Here is a 17,500-nt window from a genome sequence, read left to right as displayed (position 1 = left end):
CATAGCTGGCCATGTATGTTACATTTTAATTCATGGGTTGGTTATGTAGGCTTCTACTAACCCATTGTTTTCTACTACATATAACAATAATACCATTAAATTATATCTTTACATTAAAAACCAACGTTTTCCAGTCATTCCAATAAATGTTATACCCCTTGATGTTCAAGAATAGGTCTTGGAAATATGGAAGTATAGATTAGCCTAATTGTTTTACCTGAGCGTGACCCCAAAACTAAGGACAGTTTAGCCAGCCCTACTCTGTTGTTTACGATGTTGTCATGGAGGACTGATTGGGCTCATTGATTAGAGTTATAAAATAAATGCTGCGCTCATGGAATGGCATGCTTTGACTACTACTGAAAAGTGCTATTTACATGTGAAAAAGTAATGCCATTTGCTATAGGCCTATTGTTTACCTTTTAGTTGGTGACACTTTGATATCTTGATAATATGCAGCTGTTTAAAGGACAAATCCACAGATGAAACAATAACAAAACGGTCGCCCCGCCTCTGTTTTGGTAAAAAGCTGAGGGATGGGCCTGGAGAAATGTAACCACTCTCAGATTAATAGACAGAACTATGGATGCGAGGACTGACCCTCCATGATGTCAGTTATTGTTTTAACCATGTTACGAGGCTATACAGTGTTTACATTTACTTTGTTTACAAACATTGGAGAAATACAAGCTTTTATTTGGTGTTCTGATACGACAGTCGAACTAAGCTCATGAGGGATTTCTAAATTATATTCGTCAAGAATCAATGGGAAAAATATAATTTAAAAGTCCAAAAATGGATGTGGCAACTACAGATTGCCCCTTTAAGTCTATCAGAAGTGTGCGAGTTTAAGCTTGTGTCCATTAGGTCTATGGATGTGGCAACTACAGATTCCCCTTTAAGTCTATCAGAAGTGTTCAAGTTTAAGCTTGTGTCCATTAGGTCTATGGATGTGGCAACTACAGATTCCCCTTTAAGTCTATCAGAAGTGTGCGAGTTTAAGCTTCTGTCCATTAGGTCTATGGATGTATTTTTTTATCAGCATGAATTAGATTGAGCAATAAAAGCCCCACTTTTATTCCATAAGCTGAGATCCGCACTGTGCAGCTGTTGTTCCATAGGCTGGGATCCACACTGTGCAGCTGTTGTTCCATAGGCTGGGATCCGCACTGTGCAGCTGTTGTTCCATAGGCTGGGATCCACACTGTGCAGCTGTTGTTCCATAGGCTGGGATCCACACTGTGCAGCTGTTGCAAGAGCACATTTTTCACTGGCTGTCTACTGGTTTTTAAACAATGATTGATAGGCAGCTTAAACTTCTTGAATTCAACCATTATTGGGTTCAAATACACATTTAGATTTATGAACAGCCATCCACAACAACCACAATCCGTAAGGCGCAAATATCTAAATGAGAGAGCAGCAGTGTGATTCACATCAATGTGTTATGTATCAATATGATATCAATAATAAGTGATATCTGTATTGCCGTAGACTAAACCACTGCTGTCATCCTTACCTCCAAGCATTTATTCAAGTTGGATAATATTTTGATGCTGACAGCAGTCGCACCATTGGAAGACATAGCTTGGACTGTAGCCTCCTGCTCTTTTCCAGCAATCCATCAAACACATTTGGTGTGTCATCATAGTGGTCTCTGACATCATAGTGGTCTCTGACATCATAGTGGTCTCTGACCTCACAGTGGTCTCTGACATCACAGTGGTCTCTGACATCATAGTGGTCTCTGACATCATAGTGGTCTCTGACCTCACAGTGGTCTCTGACATCACAGTGGTCTCTGACATCATAGTGGTCTCTGACATCATAGTGGTCTCTGACATCACAGTGGTCTCTGACATCACAGTGGTCTCTGACATCATAGTGGTCTCTGACATCATAGTGACTTGTGACATCATCTGACTTGTGTTCAGACTGGCTCAGGTGGAACAAACTTAAACTTGCGCCTTTTTTCAATGCTGATTTGAATGTCATTGAAAAAACATTGAAGTGTCAATTTTTTCTTCTCGCGAACATCCTTTCTGGATTTAAAAGTAATCCTCGAAGTAATCATCTAGTTTTTCAAAAGTATCTGTAATCTGATTACAATATTTTTGCTGGTAAATTAAATGATTACAGTTACCGTTTTTTGTGATCTGTTACTCTCCAACTCTGCTCACAGCAAAGACCCAACAAATCCCTCACAGCAAAGACCCAACAAATCCCTCACAGCAAAGACCCAACAAATCCCTCACAGCAAAGAACCAACAAATCCCTCACAGCAAAGACCCAACAAATCCCTCACAGCAAAGACCCAACAAATCCCTCACAGCAAAGACCCAACAAATCCCTCACAGCAAAGACCCAACAAATCCCTCACAGCAAAGACCCAACAAATCCCTCACAGCAAAGACCCAACAAATCCCTCACAGCAAAGACTCAACAAATCCCTCACAGCAAAGAACCAAAAAATCCCTCACAGCAAAGACCCAACAAATCCCTCACAGCAAAGACCCAACAAATCCCTCACAGCAAAGACCCAACAAATCCCTCACAGCAAAGAACCAACAAATCCCTCACAGCAAAGAACCAACAAATCCCTCACAGCAAAGACCCAACAAATCCCTCACAGCAGAGACCCAACAAATCCCTCACAGCAAAGACCCAACAAATCCCTCACAGCAAAGACCCAACAAATCCCTCACAGCAAAGAACCAACAAATCCCTTACAGCAAAGAACCAACAAAACCCTCACAGCAAAGACCCAACAAATCCCTCACAGCAAAGAACCAACAAAACCCTCACAGCAAAGACCCAACAAATCCCTCACAGCAAAGGCCCAACAAATCCCTTACAGCAAAGAACCAACAAAACCCTCACAGCAGAGACCCAACAAATCCCTCACAGCAAAGACCCAACAAATCCCTCACAGCAAAGACCCAACAAATCCCTCACAGCAAAGACCCAACAAATCCCTCACAGCAAAGACTCAACAAATCCCTCACAGCAAAGAACCAAAAAATCCCTCACAGCAAAGACCCAACAAATCCCTCACAGCAAAGACCCAACAAATCCCTCACAGCAAAGACCCAACAAATCCCTCACAGCAAAGAACCAACAAATCCCTCACAGCAAAGAACCAACAAATCCCTCACAGCAAAGACCCAACAAATCCCTCACAGCAGAGACCCAACAAATCCCTCACAGCAAAGACCCAACAAATCCCTCACAGCAAAGACCCAACAAATCCCTCACAGCAAAGAACCAACAAATCCCTTACAGCAAAGAACCAACAAAACCCTCACAGCAAAGACCCAACAAATCCCTCACAGCAAAGAACCAACAAAACCCTCACAGCAAAGACCCAACAAATCCCTCACAGCAAAGGCCCAACAAATCCCTCACAGCAAAGAACCAACAAATCCCTTACAGCAAAGAACCAACAAAACCCTCACAGCAAAGACCCAACAAATCCCTCACAGCAAAGAACCAACAAAACCCTCACAGCAAAGACCCAACAAATCCCTCACAGCAAAGACCCAACAAATCCCTCACAGCAAAGACCCAACAAATCCCTCACAGCAAAGAGCCAACAAATCCCTCACAGCAAAGAACCAACAAAACCCTCACAGCAAAGACCCAACAAAACCCTCACAGCAAAGACCCAACAAAACCCTCACAGCAAAGAACCAACAAAACCCTCACAGCAAAGACCCAACAAAACACTCACAGCAAAGAACCAACAAAACCCTCACAGCAAAGACCCAACAAAACACTCACAGCAAAGACCCAACAAAACCCTCACAGCAAAGACCCAACAAAACCCTCACAGCAAAGACCCAACAAATCCCTCACAGCAAAGAACCAACAAATCCCTCACAGCAAAGACCCAACAAATCCCTCACAGCAAAGACCCAACAAATCCCTGACTTTGAGACATATATCTATCACAGTGTCTCTGTTCTGACATCATGTTTAAAAACAGAGGCTTGGGGCCTTGCAAGAACTACAGCAAAAAGTTATTCTTTGACCTGCTGTCCGACTGATGTTTTTCACGCTCTTCAAGATTATAATACGGCGTCTGGATTACACCATACCTCCATGTTGCTGCTTTCACATCATCCCTATCAGTAGGCAATGCACAGTTCTGTCCTACGGCGGAATACCAGGGAGATCTTTCTCCTGAATCTTATTTTTCTGTGCTATATACCCTCCCCCCCCCTCTTTCCTTCCCCTTCTCTTCCTCATGGAATGTGGAGGAACATGTGGGAGACAGCTGTGTGTGTAGACAGCTGTGTGTGGAGGAACAGGTGAGGGGGATGCTGGGAGCGTGTTGGTAACAGTGACGGGACGAGGCCCGGTGCGGTTTAGGGCTGCTGCCTGTTTATACAGCCAAGAGGCTGCAGACAGTCTGTTAGTCTGGTAGCTGAGTGGACCCAGCTGTGGGGCCAACAGTATAGCTGCCTGGTGGTTGCCTAGGATTCTCCACTGCCAAAGCCAGGTCACTCCGCTCACCGCCAGATGAGCTAGAGAAAGAAAGAGAGGGAGGAAGAGAAGACCGAGAGGGGGAGGTGTGGTGAAGGGAGGGGGAAGAGAGGGAATACAAAGTGATGACAAAGGAACGACTGAGAGAGGGAGGTGAAGTTCAGGGAGGGAGGGGGGGAAGAGAGGGAATGGGAGAAGGAGAGAGGAACAAGCCATCAAAAGACTGAACGAATTGATGTGTTAAATCTCTTCACCCTTTGACTAGAATGTCCTTCTCTGCTTCATTTTTACATTTACATTTTTAGTAATTTAGCAGACGCTCTTATCCAGAGCAACTTAGGGTAGCGAGTGTGTACATTTTCACATTTGTTCGTAGTTTTGTATTCGTAATTGTTGCTACGATAGGAGAATTTATGCACTCCCCTGTTTTCACAACACATCGCGGATATGTAAACATAGAATATAAAATACTTAATCTGGTTTTGTGAGAAAGTCCCGGTTTGATTTATGTCAGACACATTTATGGGAGAGAGAGAAGAAGGAGGAAGACGGCAGCAGATCGGTCGCCATCATAGTATAGTATCTATAAAACCCTACTACAAGCATATGGTGATTCCCTATCATTCCTGTGGTTTTATGATCCATCTAAGAGCCCATTAGAACACCAAATTCCTCCCCTTGAACTAAATAAAGCAGAAAACGATTATTTAACCACTGCGGCTGAGTGTGCAGAAGCTTCAATGAAACATACACTATAAATATAGCCCAGTATTTATGGGGTGGAAAAATTAAATGGCCGCCTCATCTGAAAATAACTTTGTCATTGTTTAATGGGGAGGGTTTAATGAGATGAGGAATAGTCTTCTACTGTGAGCTGAGAAAAAGAGGAATGGCTGGTACACTGTTCATGTCACACGCATGGTCTTTAGTGTGAGGCTGTCAGGCAGAGCTAAAAAAGGTCTGGCTTCATCCCAAATGGCACACTATATAGTGCACTACTTTTGACCAGAGCCTGTATGGTCATACATATTAAGTAGTTCCCTATGTAGGGAATAGGATGCCATTTGGGATTCAACCCCCCCGTCTTCACGTAGAGCTTGTTCTGAGGAAGGAATCATAGTAGGTGATTAGTACATGTCCCACGAAGGTGGAATCATTGGTTCACTTCAACTCTGACCTGTTTCTTTCTTTCTATTTCAGATGTTTTATTTTATTGAGATTGATTAATTATTGTCATCGATAGGACTAGACGGGGAGACGGCAGCTAGGAAAGGTGGACTCAGGGACCCCCCCCCCCCCCCCCCCCCCCCCCCGTCTGGGGACATGTGAGTCAGCCGCACTCCCGCTAAGCCAGACTCTGGCATTACACTCTCTTTACCTTTCTGACCAGTAAAAAAAAAAAACATTCTTTGAATTCTGACCTCTGAACTCAACCGGAACAATAGAGAATCCATAACAGCGCTCATTCTAAACACTTGCCCAATCAACCAATTGACTTGTCCTAGTTTGAATTCTCTATATTCTTCAGTGTCGAAAAGAATCGCAAAACATCTAGTTGGTGACAACACGTCTAGACGCTAATCGGGGGGAAATCACATCAGTATTCCGTGTCATTATGTTTCATGTCAGAGCACTCGTTAAAAGAAACTTATAAATGCATATAGATGGCGATAAACGAGAGAGAGAAATTGGACAGACGTGGCTGGCGCACTGCTCTGTAATTAAGTGTATTGTGACTACTGTCAATAGGTGAGAGGTGGTGAGAACGGTAGTTAAATTCCCATCAGGTGTAATTACAGCCATATTGGGGCTCCGTGACAGACAGGAGAGGACAAATGAAATGTGTAATATTGTTAGAAAAAGATCTCAGCCGGCCTTCACAGGTATAGCCTCACAGGTACAGCCGACCTGTCATTTCAGCCGGTCTTCACAGGTATAGCCTCACAGGTACAGCCAACCTATCATTTCAGCCAGCCTTCACAGGTATAGCCTCACAGGTACAGCCAACCTATCATTTCAGCCAGCCTTCACAGGTATAGCCTCACAGGTACAGCCAACCTGTCATTTCAGCCAGCCTTCACAGGTATAGCCTCACAGGTACAGCCAACCTATAATTTCAGCCGACCTTCACAGGTATAGCCTCACAGGTACAGCCAACCTGTCATTTCAGCCAGCCTTCACAGGTATAGCCTCACAGGTACAGCCAACCTATCATTTCAGCCGGCCTTCACAGGTATAGCCTCACAGGTACAGCCAACCTATAATTTCAGCCAGCCTTCACAGGTATAGCCTCACAGGTACAGCCAACCTATAATTTCCATCTCGATCATTCAATTCATTTCAGTGCCATTTTCATTTGCTACTAGCCACAGCTTTCCTCTCACCTTCATATCGTCATCTCTCTGTGTTGTAATCATATCGTCATCTCTCTGTGTTGTGACCATATCGTCATCTCTCTGTGTTGTGACCATATCGTCATCTCTCTGTGTTGTGACCATATCGTCATCTCTCTGTGTCTCTGTGTTGTGACCATATCGTCATCTCTCTGTGTTGTGACCATATCGTCATCTCTCTGTGTTGTGACCATATCGTCATCTCTCTGTGTCTCTGTGTTGTGACCATATCGTCATCTCTCTGTGTTGTAACCATATCGTCATCTCTCTGTGTTGTGACCATATCGTCATCTCTCTGTGTTGTGACCATATAGTAATCTCTCTGTGTTGTGACCATATCGTCATCTTTCTGTGTTGTGACCATATCGTCATCTCTCTTTGTCTCTGAGTTGTGACCATATCGTCATCTCTCTGTGTTGTGACCATATCGTCATCTCTCTGTGTTGTGGCCATATCGTCATCTCTCTGTGTCTCTGAGTTGTGACCATATCGTCATCTCTCTGTGTTGTGACCATATCGTCATCTCTCTGTGTTGTGACCATATCGTCATCTCTCTGTGTTGTGACCATATCGTCATCTCTCTGTGTCTCTGAGTTGTGACCATATCGTCATCTCTCTGTGTTGTGACCATATCGTCATCTCTCTGTGTTGTGGCCATATCGTCATCTCTCTGTGTTGTGACCATATCGTCATCTCTCTGTGTTGTGACCATATCGTCATCTCTCTGTGTTGTGACCATATCGTCATCTCTCTGTGTCTCTGAGTTGTGACCATATCGTCATCTCTCTCTGTCTCTGAGTTGTGACCATATCGTCATCTCTCTGTGTTGTGACCATATCGTCATCTCTCTGTGTTGTAACCATATCGTCATCTCTCTGTGTTGTGACCATATCGTCATCTCTCTGTGTTGTGACCATATCGTCATCTCTCTGTGTTGTGACCATATCGTCATCTCTCTGTGTTGTGACCATATCGTCATCTCTCTGTGTCTCTGTGTTGTGCCGTTGAGCAAGGTACGTAACCCCCTGCAATTGTTTCAGGGGCGCTGCACTTCGCCTGACCCATTGCTTCCAACACCTCGTGGTGTGTGCGTCACAGGCGGCTGGTGCTACCTTAATTGGGGAGGATGGGCTCATTGTAATTGCTGGAACAGAATGAATGGAATGGTATCTTACAGATCAGGCAAGCTATCTGTACTGTATGGCTGTCGTCTTGCGAGCTCTGACCCAACTTTGCTCTGCAAGAAAGGCATTTCACTGTGCTTGTGCATAGCTATATAGCCCTGCAGTATTCATCTAGGTAGTGTAGCTGAGCTAACTATATAGCCCGGCAGTATTCATCTAGCTAGCGTAGCTGAGCTAGCTATATAGCCCTGCAGTATTCATCTAGGTAGTGTAGCTGAGCTAGCTATATAGCCCTGCAGTATTCATCTAGGTAGTGTAGCTGAGCTAGCCATAGCACTCTCTCATCGTCACTAAAACTATTTGTAGCAGTGGTAGGAGGAGTCTGAGCAGTAGGGGATCATTCAGATTCAGAAAACTTTAATGTCATCAACGAGGTAATCTTGCAGCAGTCATACAACATACAACATCTAGAAATGTACAATAAATAACAAAGGATATTTACAAACAATTAGGCAGGGTCAGTGCCATTTCATAGTGCAAGTGCCAAGAGCAATTAGTCCAACATTTTGTTAAGTTGCAAAATTGCATTCGGAATAAAAGATAAAAAATTTTTTTCAACCTTAGGTAGTCTGTATCTGCGTCCAGTGGGAAGGAGCTGGAATTCAGGGTGGAGTGAATGGGAAGAGGAAGGAGATATCGTTTGAAACCAAGTAGCGCTAGGTTGGAAAAATACACATCTCCTTCCTGGTTTAGACAGATAATCCATATGACTCGTAATGACATTATTCATAGTAATTTATAATTGTAGTTTTCTCAGGTCATATTTGAGATATGTGTCTTCCTTGTCTGGTGTCTGGTCATTACAGCCAATGAGTGATTTAGTCAGTGTTGTGATGTTGACAGGCTGGTGTGGTCAGTTGTTATTATTATTATTAATTGTTATTATGTCAGGCTGAAGGGTCATTTATTGTATGTAATGAGGCCCCCCCTGTAGAGAGGCTACTGAGGGCCAGCCAACAGCCCCATGGAGGGAACAGGATCGCTCATTAGATCCCACTGTACTGTGAATGGACGATGTCGTTAGACAAGAAACATGTTATTGATAGGAGTGCCTGTCAGATGTTCCCGTCACAATTTTATGTGGGGAGCCAATCAGCTAGGATGTCAGAGAAGGCTATGGTGTCTGTTGACTTCTCATACCAGTGTTATTGCAGCCAAGGTCATACCGAAGGATTTGATAATTAAAATAAAAATGCTTATTGTCTGGATCAGTCAAAATGTTGAGCAAATTTATTCTGGTGAGAAAACCCAAATCATATTTCTATATCAGTATACTTCACTCCCTGTTCTCTCATCTGTTCCTCTTCTCTGTTCCTCCTCTCCATTCCTCCCTGTTCCTCCTCTCTGTTCCTCCCTGTTCCTCCTCTCTGTTCCTCCTCTCTGTTCCTCCTCTCCATTCCTCCCTGTTCCTCCTCTCTGTTCCTCCTCTCCATTCCTCTCTGTTCCTCCTCTCTGTTCCTCCTCTCCGTTCCTCCTCTCCATTCTTCCTCCCTGTTCCTCCTCTCCATTCCTCTCTGTTCGTCCTCTCTGTTCCTCCTCTCCATTTCTCCTCTCTGTTCGTCTGGATTGGCACACCTTCATATCGTCATTACTCTGTGTTGTGGTCATATCGTCATCTCTCTGTGTTGTGGTCATATCGTCATCTCTCTGTGTTGTAACTATATCGTCATCTTTCTGTGTTGTAACCATATCGTCATCTCTCTGTGTTGTAACCATATCGTCATCTCTCTGTGTTGTAACCATATCGTCATCTCTCTGTGTTGTGACCTTGAGCAAGGCACGTAACCCCCTTCAATTTCTCCAGGGGTGCTGCTCTGCGCCAGACCCATTGCTTCCAACCCCTCTCGGGTTCTGGGGTTGTGAGCATAAAAAAAAGGGTTGTTTTCTACCAGTTAATGGACAATAAAGTCTTCTTCTTCTTCTCTCCAGGACACCCCTCCTCCCAGCTCCTACAACGTGCGGGAGTCTTTTGAGAAGACGTATGGCCGCGCCTCCTTCTCAGAACCCAGGAGCGAGGGGGGCAGGAGACGCCAGAGCTCATTCCTGAGCGCAGCACCCAGACACTCCTCCTTCTTGAGCTACGATCCGGACTTCCCAGGTACTCTAGACCAGTGGTTCCCAAACTGTGGGGCCCCCTAGGAACTCCGGCTCTCAACTTACTTCCTTTGTAATAGTAGAATGCACAAGGTGTAATTTTGAAATTGGGTGGTGCATCAGGATGTTCCCCAATGCTGGAACGGGGGCCTGAGTGAACAGGGTTGGGAACCACTGCTGTAGGCTACACTGTGGTGTAGTGTGAAGTTGCCCCCTAGACACTGATCTTGGGTCAGTTTTGCTTTATCCCCACTAATGGTTAAAAGTTAAGATTGTGGCAGGGAAAGCTGATCCTAGATCTGTATCTTCACACTGTAGCGGGCTACCGTACTGACCGTCAAGGTTTAAGCACTGCTCAACATGCTGCTTTCTAGCGGATCTGATTTCTTTTACTCTTTATTCATTTCATTAAAGTGATGTTGAGTCAAATCAACTGAACTAATAGCTAGAAAGTGACTGTAGACTGGGCTTGTTGAGGAGACAATAGACTGGGCTTGTTGAGGAGACTGTAGACTGGGCTTGTTGAGGAGACAATAGACTGGGCTTGTTGAGGAATCAATAGACTGGCTTGTTGAGGAGACTGTAGACTGGGCTTGTTGAGGAGACAATAGACTGGGCTTGTTGAGGAGCCTGTAGACTGGGCTTGTTGAGGAGACAATAGACTGGGCTTGTTGAGGAGACAATAGACTGGGCTTGTTAAGGAGACAATAGACTGGGCTTGTTGAGGAGACAATAGACTGGGCTTGTTGAGGAGACAATAGACTGGGCTTGTTGAGGAGACTGTAGACTGGGCTTGTTGAGGAGACAATAGACTGGGCTTGTTGAGGAGACAATAGACTGGGCTTTTTGAGGAGACTGTAGACTGGGCTTGTTGAGGAGACTGTAGACTGGGCTTGTTGAGGAGACAATAGACTGGGCTTGTTGAGGAGACTGTAGACTGGGCTTGTTGAGGAGACAATAGACTGGGCTTTTTGAGGAGACTGTAGACTGGGCTTGTTGAGGAGACAATAGACTGGGCTTGTTGAGGAGACAATAGACTGGGCTTTTTGAGGAGACTGTAGACTGGGCTTGTTGAGGAGACTGTAGACTGGGCTTGTTGAGGAGACAATAGACTGGGCTTGTTGAGGAGACAATAGACTGGGTTTGTTGAGGAGTCAATAGACTGGGCTTGTTGAGGAGACAATAGACTGGGTTTGTTGAGGAGACTGTAGACTGGGTTTGTTGAGGAGACAATAGACTGGGTTTGTTGAGGAGACTGTAGACTGGGTTTGTTGAGGAGACAATAGACTGGGCTTGTTGAGGAGACAATAGACTGGGTTTGTTGAGGAGACAATAGACTGGGTTTGTTGAGGAGACAATAGACTGGGTTTGTTGAGGAGACAATAGACTGGGCTTGTTGAGGAGACAATAGACTGGGTTTGTTGAGGAGACAATAGACTGGGCTTGTTGAGGAGACAATAGACTGGGCTTGTTGAGGAGACTGTAGACTGGGCTTGTTGAGGAGACAATAGACTGGGTTTGTTGAGGAGACCAATGTCCTTCCATTCAAATACAGTGTCCGTTTCTCTTTGTGGTTAGCCCAATTGTTACTTCAATTATACTTTCATTGCAAATGTTCTTTCAAAAAAAGATTCATGACTTATATGGATAATTTATGCAACCTATTTTACCCAAGACTCAACCCCTTAACAAGAGATTGATTTGCATATAAATAGATCTGGCTGTGTGCAAAGTGTGTTCTCAAACACATAGCGAGTTCATTTCAGCCATTATTTAATTTGCATTTCAGAATATGGGGTATTATTTCACCCCTCATCCATGCCTTTTTCCAATCACATTTTGATGTCAACTTGATTGGAATATGTTCAACAATATTAGGTGTATACTTCTGCAGTCACCCAATGGCTGCGGTAGAAATGGGCTCTATGACACGGAATCTGCTCCAGGTGAAATGGAAATGTTTAGAATGCAAAATAACTCTAGAAACCAATCAAATTTGTCTGTGGCGGTAAGCACCTTTGAGTTAGCTGGGGGTCAGACAAGTGATTGGGAAACCTAGCGCGGGAACCCCCAGGCTTACCGGTTACATTTTCTTCCTCAACCTTGTTTTCATCATTTAGTCCAAATGTCATCTAGCATACTTAAACAGTTGTATTACCTCGTCATGTTTTCATTCACTCTGTATTGCTAGGATCATTTGTTGTTTACATCAGTGACCGAGTGAGTGAGTTGTTGAGAGTTAGCTCAGTCCCTACTCTACACTTTTCTTCTCAAGTGGTATCTTATTGGAATATGAATGGTTTATGGTGATGAGACTCAGAGCCTGACTCTCCTCTCCCCCTCTCCTTCCCCCTCCTCTCCCCTCTTCTCCTCTCCCCTCTCCTATCCCCTCCTCTCCTCTCCCCCTCTCCTTCCCTCACCTATCCTCTCCCTCTCCCCCTCCTCTCCTCTCCTCTCCACCCCCCCTCCTCTCCCCTTCCCTCCCTCTCTCACATCTCCTCTCCCCCTCCTCTCTTTTCCTCTCCCCCCTCTCATCTCCTCTCCCTCTTCCCTTCTCTCCCCTCCCCCTCCTCTCCTATCCCCTTCCCTCCTCGCCTCTATTTTATTGTTCGTTGCTAATGTCCTCTTCTCTCCTCTCCTCTATTTTCCCTCTTTAATTCTCCCCTCTTCTCCTCTATTCTCCTCTATTCTCCTCTATTCTATTCTATTCTTCTCTATTCTATTCTCCTTTATTCTATTCTCATCTATTATATTATCCTCTATTCTATTATATTCTCCTCTCCTCCTCTCCCTCTCCTCTCTTCTCCTCTCCCTCTCCTCCTCTTCTCTCCTCTCCCTCTCCTCTCCTCCTCTCCCTCTCCTCTCCCTCTCCCTCTCCTCCTCTCCTTTCCCTCTCTTCTCCCTCTCCTCTCCTCCTGTCCTCCTCTCCCTCTCCTCTACTTTCCTCTCCTCTGTTCACCAGGTCCAGGTCAGTATAGTCCTGACATCAAGTCCAGTCCCCAGATGTCTCTGATCGTGTCCAGGGAGGATCGCTTCAAAGGCCCCAAGAACACCAACCCCGGACCAGGCACCTATGAGGTAACTCACTATCAGACTAGCTTTTACCATGTAACATCAGTCTACCTGAGATGCTTAAACGTACATGAATTGCCCCAACATTATAAGAATCTCGGTTTCAAAATCGATTCAAACACTTTATTTGTGACTTTTTGAGCTTGCCTGTCTTAATAAACCAATAGAAAAGTCCCAAAATGGCTGCATTTTTTGTTTTTGTTTTTTATTATGGATCCCCATTAGTTCCTGCCAAGGCAGCAGCTACTCTTCCTGGGGTTTATTATGCATCTCCATGAGTTCCTGCCAAGGCAGCAGCTACTCTTCCTGGGGTTTATTATGGATCTCCATTAGTTCCTGCCAAGGCAGCAGCTACTCTTCCTGGGGTTTATTATGGATCCCCATTAGTTCCTGCCAAGGCGGCAGCTACTCTTCCTGGGGTTTATTATGGATCCCCATTAGTTCCTGCCAAGGCAGCAGCTACTCTTCCTGGGGTTTATTATGCATCTCCATGAGTTCCTGCCAAGGCAGCAGCTACTCTTCCTGGGGTTTATTATGGATCTCCATTAGTTCCTGCCAAGGCAGCAGCTACTCTTCCTGGGGTTTATTATGGATCCCCATTAGTTCCTGCCAAGGCAGCAGCTACTCTTCCTGGGGTTTATTATGGATCCCCATTAGTTCCTGCCAAGGCAGCAGCTACTCTTCCTGGGGTTTATTATGGATCCCCATTAGTTCCTGCCAAGGCAGCAGCTACTCTTCCTGGGGTTTATTATGGATCCCCATTAGTTCCTGCCAAGGCGGCAGCTACTCTTCCTGGGGTTTATTATGGATCCCCATTAGTTCCTGCCAAGGCAGCAGCTACTCTTCCTGGGGTTTATTATGGATCCCCATTAGTTCCTGCCAAGGCAGCAGCTACTCTTCCTGGGGTTTATTATGCATCTCCATGAGTTCCTGTCAAGGCGGCAGCTACTCTTCCTGGGGTTTATTATGGATCCCCATTAGTTCCTGCCAAGGCAGCAGCTACTCTTCCTGGGGTTTATTATGCATCTCCATGAGTTCCTGCCAAGGCGGCAGCTACTCTTCCTGGGGTTTATTATGCATCTCCATGAGTTCCTGCCAAGGCAGCAGCTACTCTTCCTGGGGTTTATTATGGATCCCCATTAGTTCCTGCCAAGGCAGCAGCTACTCTTCCTGGGGTTTATTATGCATCTCCATGAGTTCCTGTCAAGGCGGCAGCTACTCTTCCTGGGGTTTATTATGGATCCCCATTAGTTCCTGTCAAGGCGGCAGCTACTCTTCCTGGGGTTTATTATGCATCTCCATGAGTTCCTGCCAAGGCAGCAGCTACTCTTCCTGGGGTTTATTATGCATCTCCATGAGTTCCTGCCAAGGCAGCAGCTACTCTTCCTGGGGTTTATTATGGATCCCCATTAGTTCCTGCCAAGGCAGCAGCTACTCTTCCTGGGGTTTATTATGCATCTCCATGAGTTCCTGCCAAGGCAGCAGCTACTCTTCCTGGGGTTTATTATGCATCTCCATGAGTTCCTGCCAAGGCAGCAGCTACTCTTCCTGGAGTTTGGTATGGATCCCCATTAGTTCCTGCCAAGGCAGCAGCTACTCTTCCTGGAGTTTGGTATGGATCCCCATTAGTTCCTGCCAAGGCAGCAGCTACTCTTCCTGGAGTTTGTTATGGATCCCCATTAGTTCCTGCCAAGGCAGCAGCTACTCTTCCTGGGGTTTGGTATGGATCCCCATTAGTTCCTGCCAAGGCAGCAGCTACTCTTCCTGGAGTTTATTATGGATCCCCATTAGTTCCTGCCAAGGCAGCAGCTACTCTTCCTGGGGTTTATTATGGATCCCCATTAGTTCCTGCCAAGGCAGCAGCTACACTTCCTGAGGTTTATTATGGATCCCCATTAGTCCCTGCCAAGGCGGCAGCTACTCTTCCTGGGGTTTATTATGCATCTCCATGAATTCCTGTCAAGGCGGCAGCTACTCTTCCTGGGGTTTATTATGCATCTCCATGAGTTCCTGTCAAGGCGGCAGCTACTCTTCCTGGGGTTTATTATGCATCTCCATGAGTTCCTGCCAAGGCAGCAGCTACTCTTCCTGGGGTTTATTATGGATCCCCATTAGTTCCTGCCAAGGCGGCAGCTACTCTTCCTGGGGTTTATTATGGATCCCCATTAGTTCCTGCCAAGGCAGCAGCTACTCTTCCTGGGGTTTATTATGCATCTCCATGAGTTCCTGCCAAGGCATCAGCTACTCTTCCTGGGGTTTATTATGGATCCACATTAGTTCCTGCCAAGGCAGCAGCTACTCTTCCTGGGGTTTATTATGGATCCCCATTAGTTCCTGCCAAGGCAGCAACTACTCTTCCTGGGGTTTATTATGGATCCCCATTAGTTCCTGCCAAGGCGGCAGCTACTCTTCCTGGGGTTTATTATGGATCCCCATTAGTTCCTGCCAAGGCAGCAGCTACTCTTCCTGGGGTTTATTATGGATCCCCATTAGTTCCTGCCAAGGCGGCAGCTACTCTTCCTGGAGTTTGTTATAGATCCCCACTAGTTCCTGCCAAGGCAGCAGCTACAAAAGATAAAACAGTATATCATATAACACTGACACACCACCACATACACAACACACCATACAACAATATTACAATGTACCTGTGTGTGCAGAGTGCGTGTGCTAGCGTGTGTGTGTGTATGCACGTATCTGTGCGTGTGTGTGTGTCTCTTTACAGTCCCCGCTGTTCCATAAGGTGTATTTTTATCTGTTTTTTAAAATCTGATTCTACTGCTTGCATCAGTTACCTGTAGTCATGGCTCTATGTAGTACTGTGCACCTCCCATAGTCTGTTCTGGACTTGGGGACTGTGAAGAGACCTCTGGTGGCATGTCTTATGGGGTATGCATGGGTGTCCAAGCTGTGTGCCAGTAGTTTATACAGACACCAAATTGCATTCAGCTTGTCAACACCTCTTCCAAAAACAAGTAGTGATGAAGTCAATCTGTCCTCCACTTTGAGCCAGGAGAGATTGACATGCATATTATTAATGTTATCTCTCCATGTACATCCAAGGGCCAGCCGTGCTGCTCTGTTCTGAGCCAATTGCAATTTTCCTAAGTCCCTCTTTGTGGCACCTGACCACACTACTGAATAGTAGTCCAGGTGCGACAAAACTAGGCCCTGTAGGACCTGCCTTGTTGATAGTGTTGTTAAGAAGGTAGAAACTAGGGCCTGTAGGACCTGCCTTGTTGATAGTGTTGTTAGGAAGGTAGAAACTAGGGCCTGTAGGACCTGCCTTGTTGATAGTGTTGTTAAGAAGGTAGAAACTAGGGCCTGTAGGACCTGCCTTGTTGATAGTGTTGTAAGAAGGTAGAAACTAGGGCCTGTAGGACCTGCCTTGTTGATAGTGTTGTTAAGAAGGTAGAAACTAGGGCTTGTAGCACCTGCCTTGTTGATAGTGTTGTTAAGAAGGTAGAAACTAGGGCCTGTAGGACCTGCCTTGTTGATAGTGTTGTTAAGAAGGTAGAAACTAGGGCCTGTAGGACCTGCCTTGTTGATAGTGTTGTTAAGAAGGTAGAAACTAGGTCCTGTAGGACCTGCCTTGTTGATAGTGTTGTTAAAAAGGTAGAAACTAGGGCCTGTAGGACCTGCCTTGTTGATAGTGTTGTTAAGAAGGTAGAAACTAGGTCCTGTAGGACCTGCCTTGTTGATAGTGTTGTTAAGAAGGTAGAAACTAGGGCCTGTAGGACCTGCCTTGTTGATAGTGTTGTTAAGAAGGTAGAAACTAGGGCCTGTAGGACCTGCCTTGTTGATAGTGTTGTTAAGAAGATAGAAACTAGGTCCTGTAGGACCTGCCTTGTTGATAGTGTTGTTAAGAAGGTAGAAACTAGGGCCTGTAGGACCTGCCTTGTTGATAGTGTTGTTAAGAAGGTAGAAACTAGGGCCTGTAGGACCTGCCTTGTTGATAGTGTTGTTAAGAAGGTAGAGCAGTGCTTTATTATACTGTTATGTCAATATGTTTCGACCACGACAGTTTACAATCCAGGGTTACTCCAAGCAGTTTAGTCACCTCAACTTGCTCAATTTCCACATTATTTATTACAAGATTTAGTTGAGGTTTAGGGTTTAGTGAATGATTTGTCCCAAATACAATGCTTTTAGTTTTTCTAACTTACTTCTTGCCACCCATTCTGAAACTACCTGCAGATCTGTGTTAAGTGTCGCAGTCATTTCAGTCGCTACAGTAGCTGACGTGTATAGTGTTGAGTCATCTGCATGTCA

General features: G+C 45.3%; 1 protein-coding gene across 1 annotated transcript in view; it reads left to right on the top strand.

Moving 5' to 3' along the window:
• Positions 1–17,500, top strand: part of stpg2 (sperm-tail PG-rich repeat containing 2) — a 73,933-nt gene that overhangs the window by 48,670 nt on the left and 7,763 nt on the right. Inside the window, exons 11-12 of the mRNA XM_090236954.1 lie at positions 9,992–10,160; positions 13,119–13,234. Of these exons, the coding sequence (XP_090093080.1) occupies positions 9,992–10,160; positions 13,119–13,234 (285 nt within the window). The remainder of the gene's footprint in view (positions 1–9,991; positions 10,161–13,118; positions 13,235–17,500) is intronic.

Source organism: Oncorhynchus mykiss, chromosome 6, assembly GCF_057628025.1.
Source record: "Oncorhynchus mykiss isolate SJ-2025 chromosome 6, ASM5762802v1, whole genome shotgun sequence".
NCBI classification, from domain to species: Eukaryota; Metazoa; Chordata; class Actinopteri; order Salmoniformes; family Salmonidae; genus Oncorhynchus; species Oncorhynchus mykiss.
Note: the sequence above shows the minus strand (reverse complement) of the source record. Positions and strands in the feature narration are given on the sequence as shown.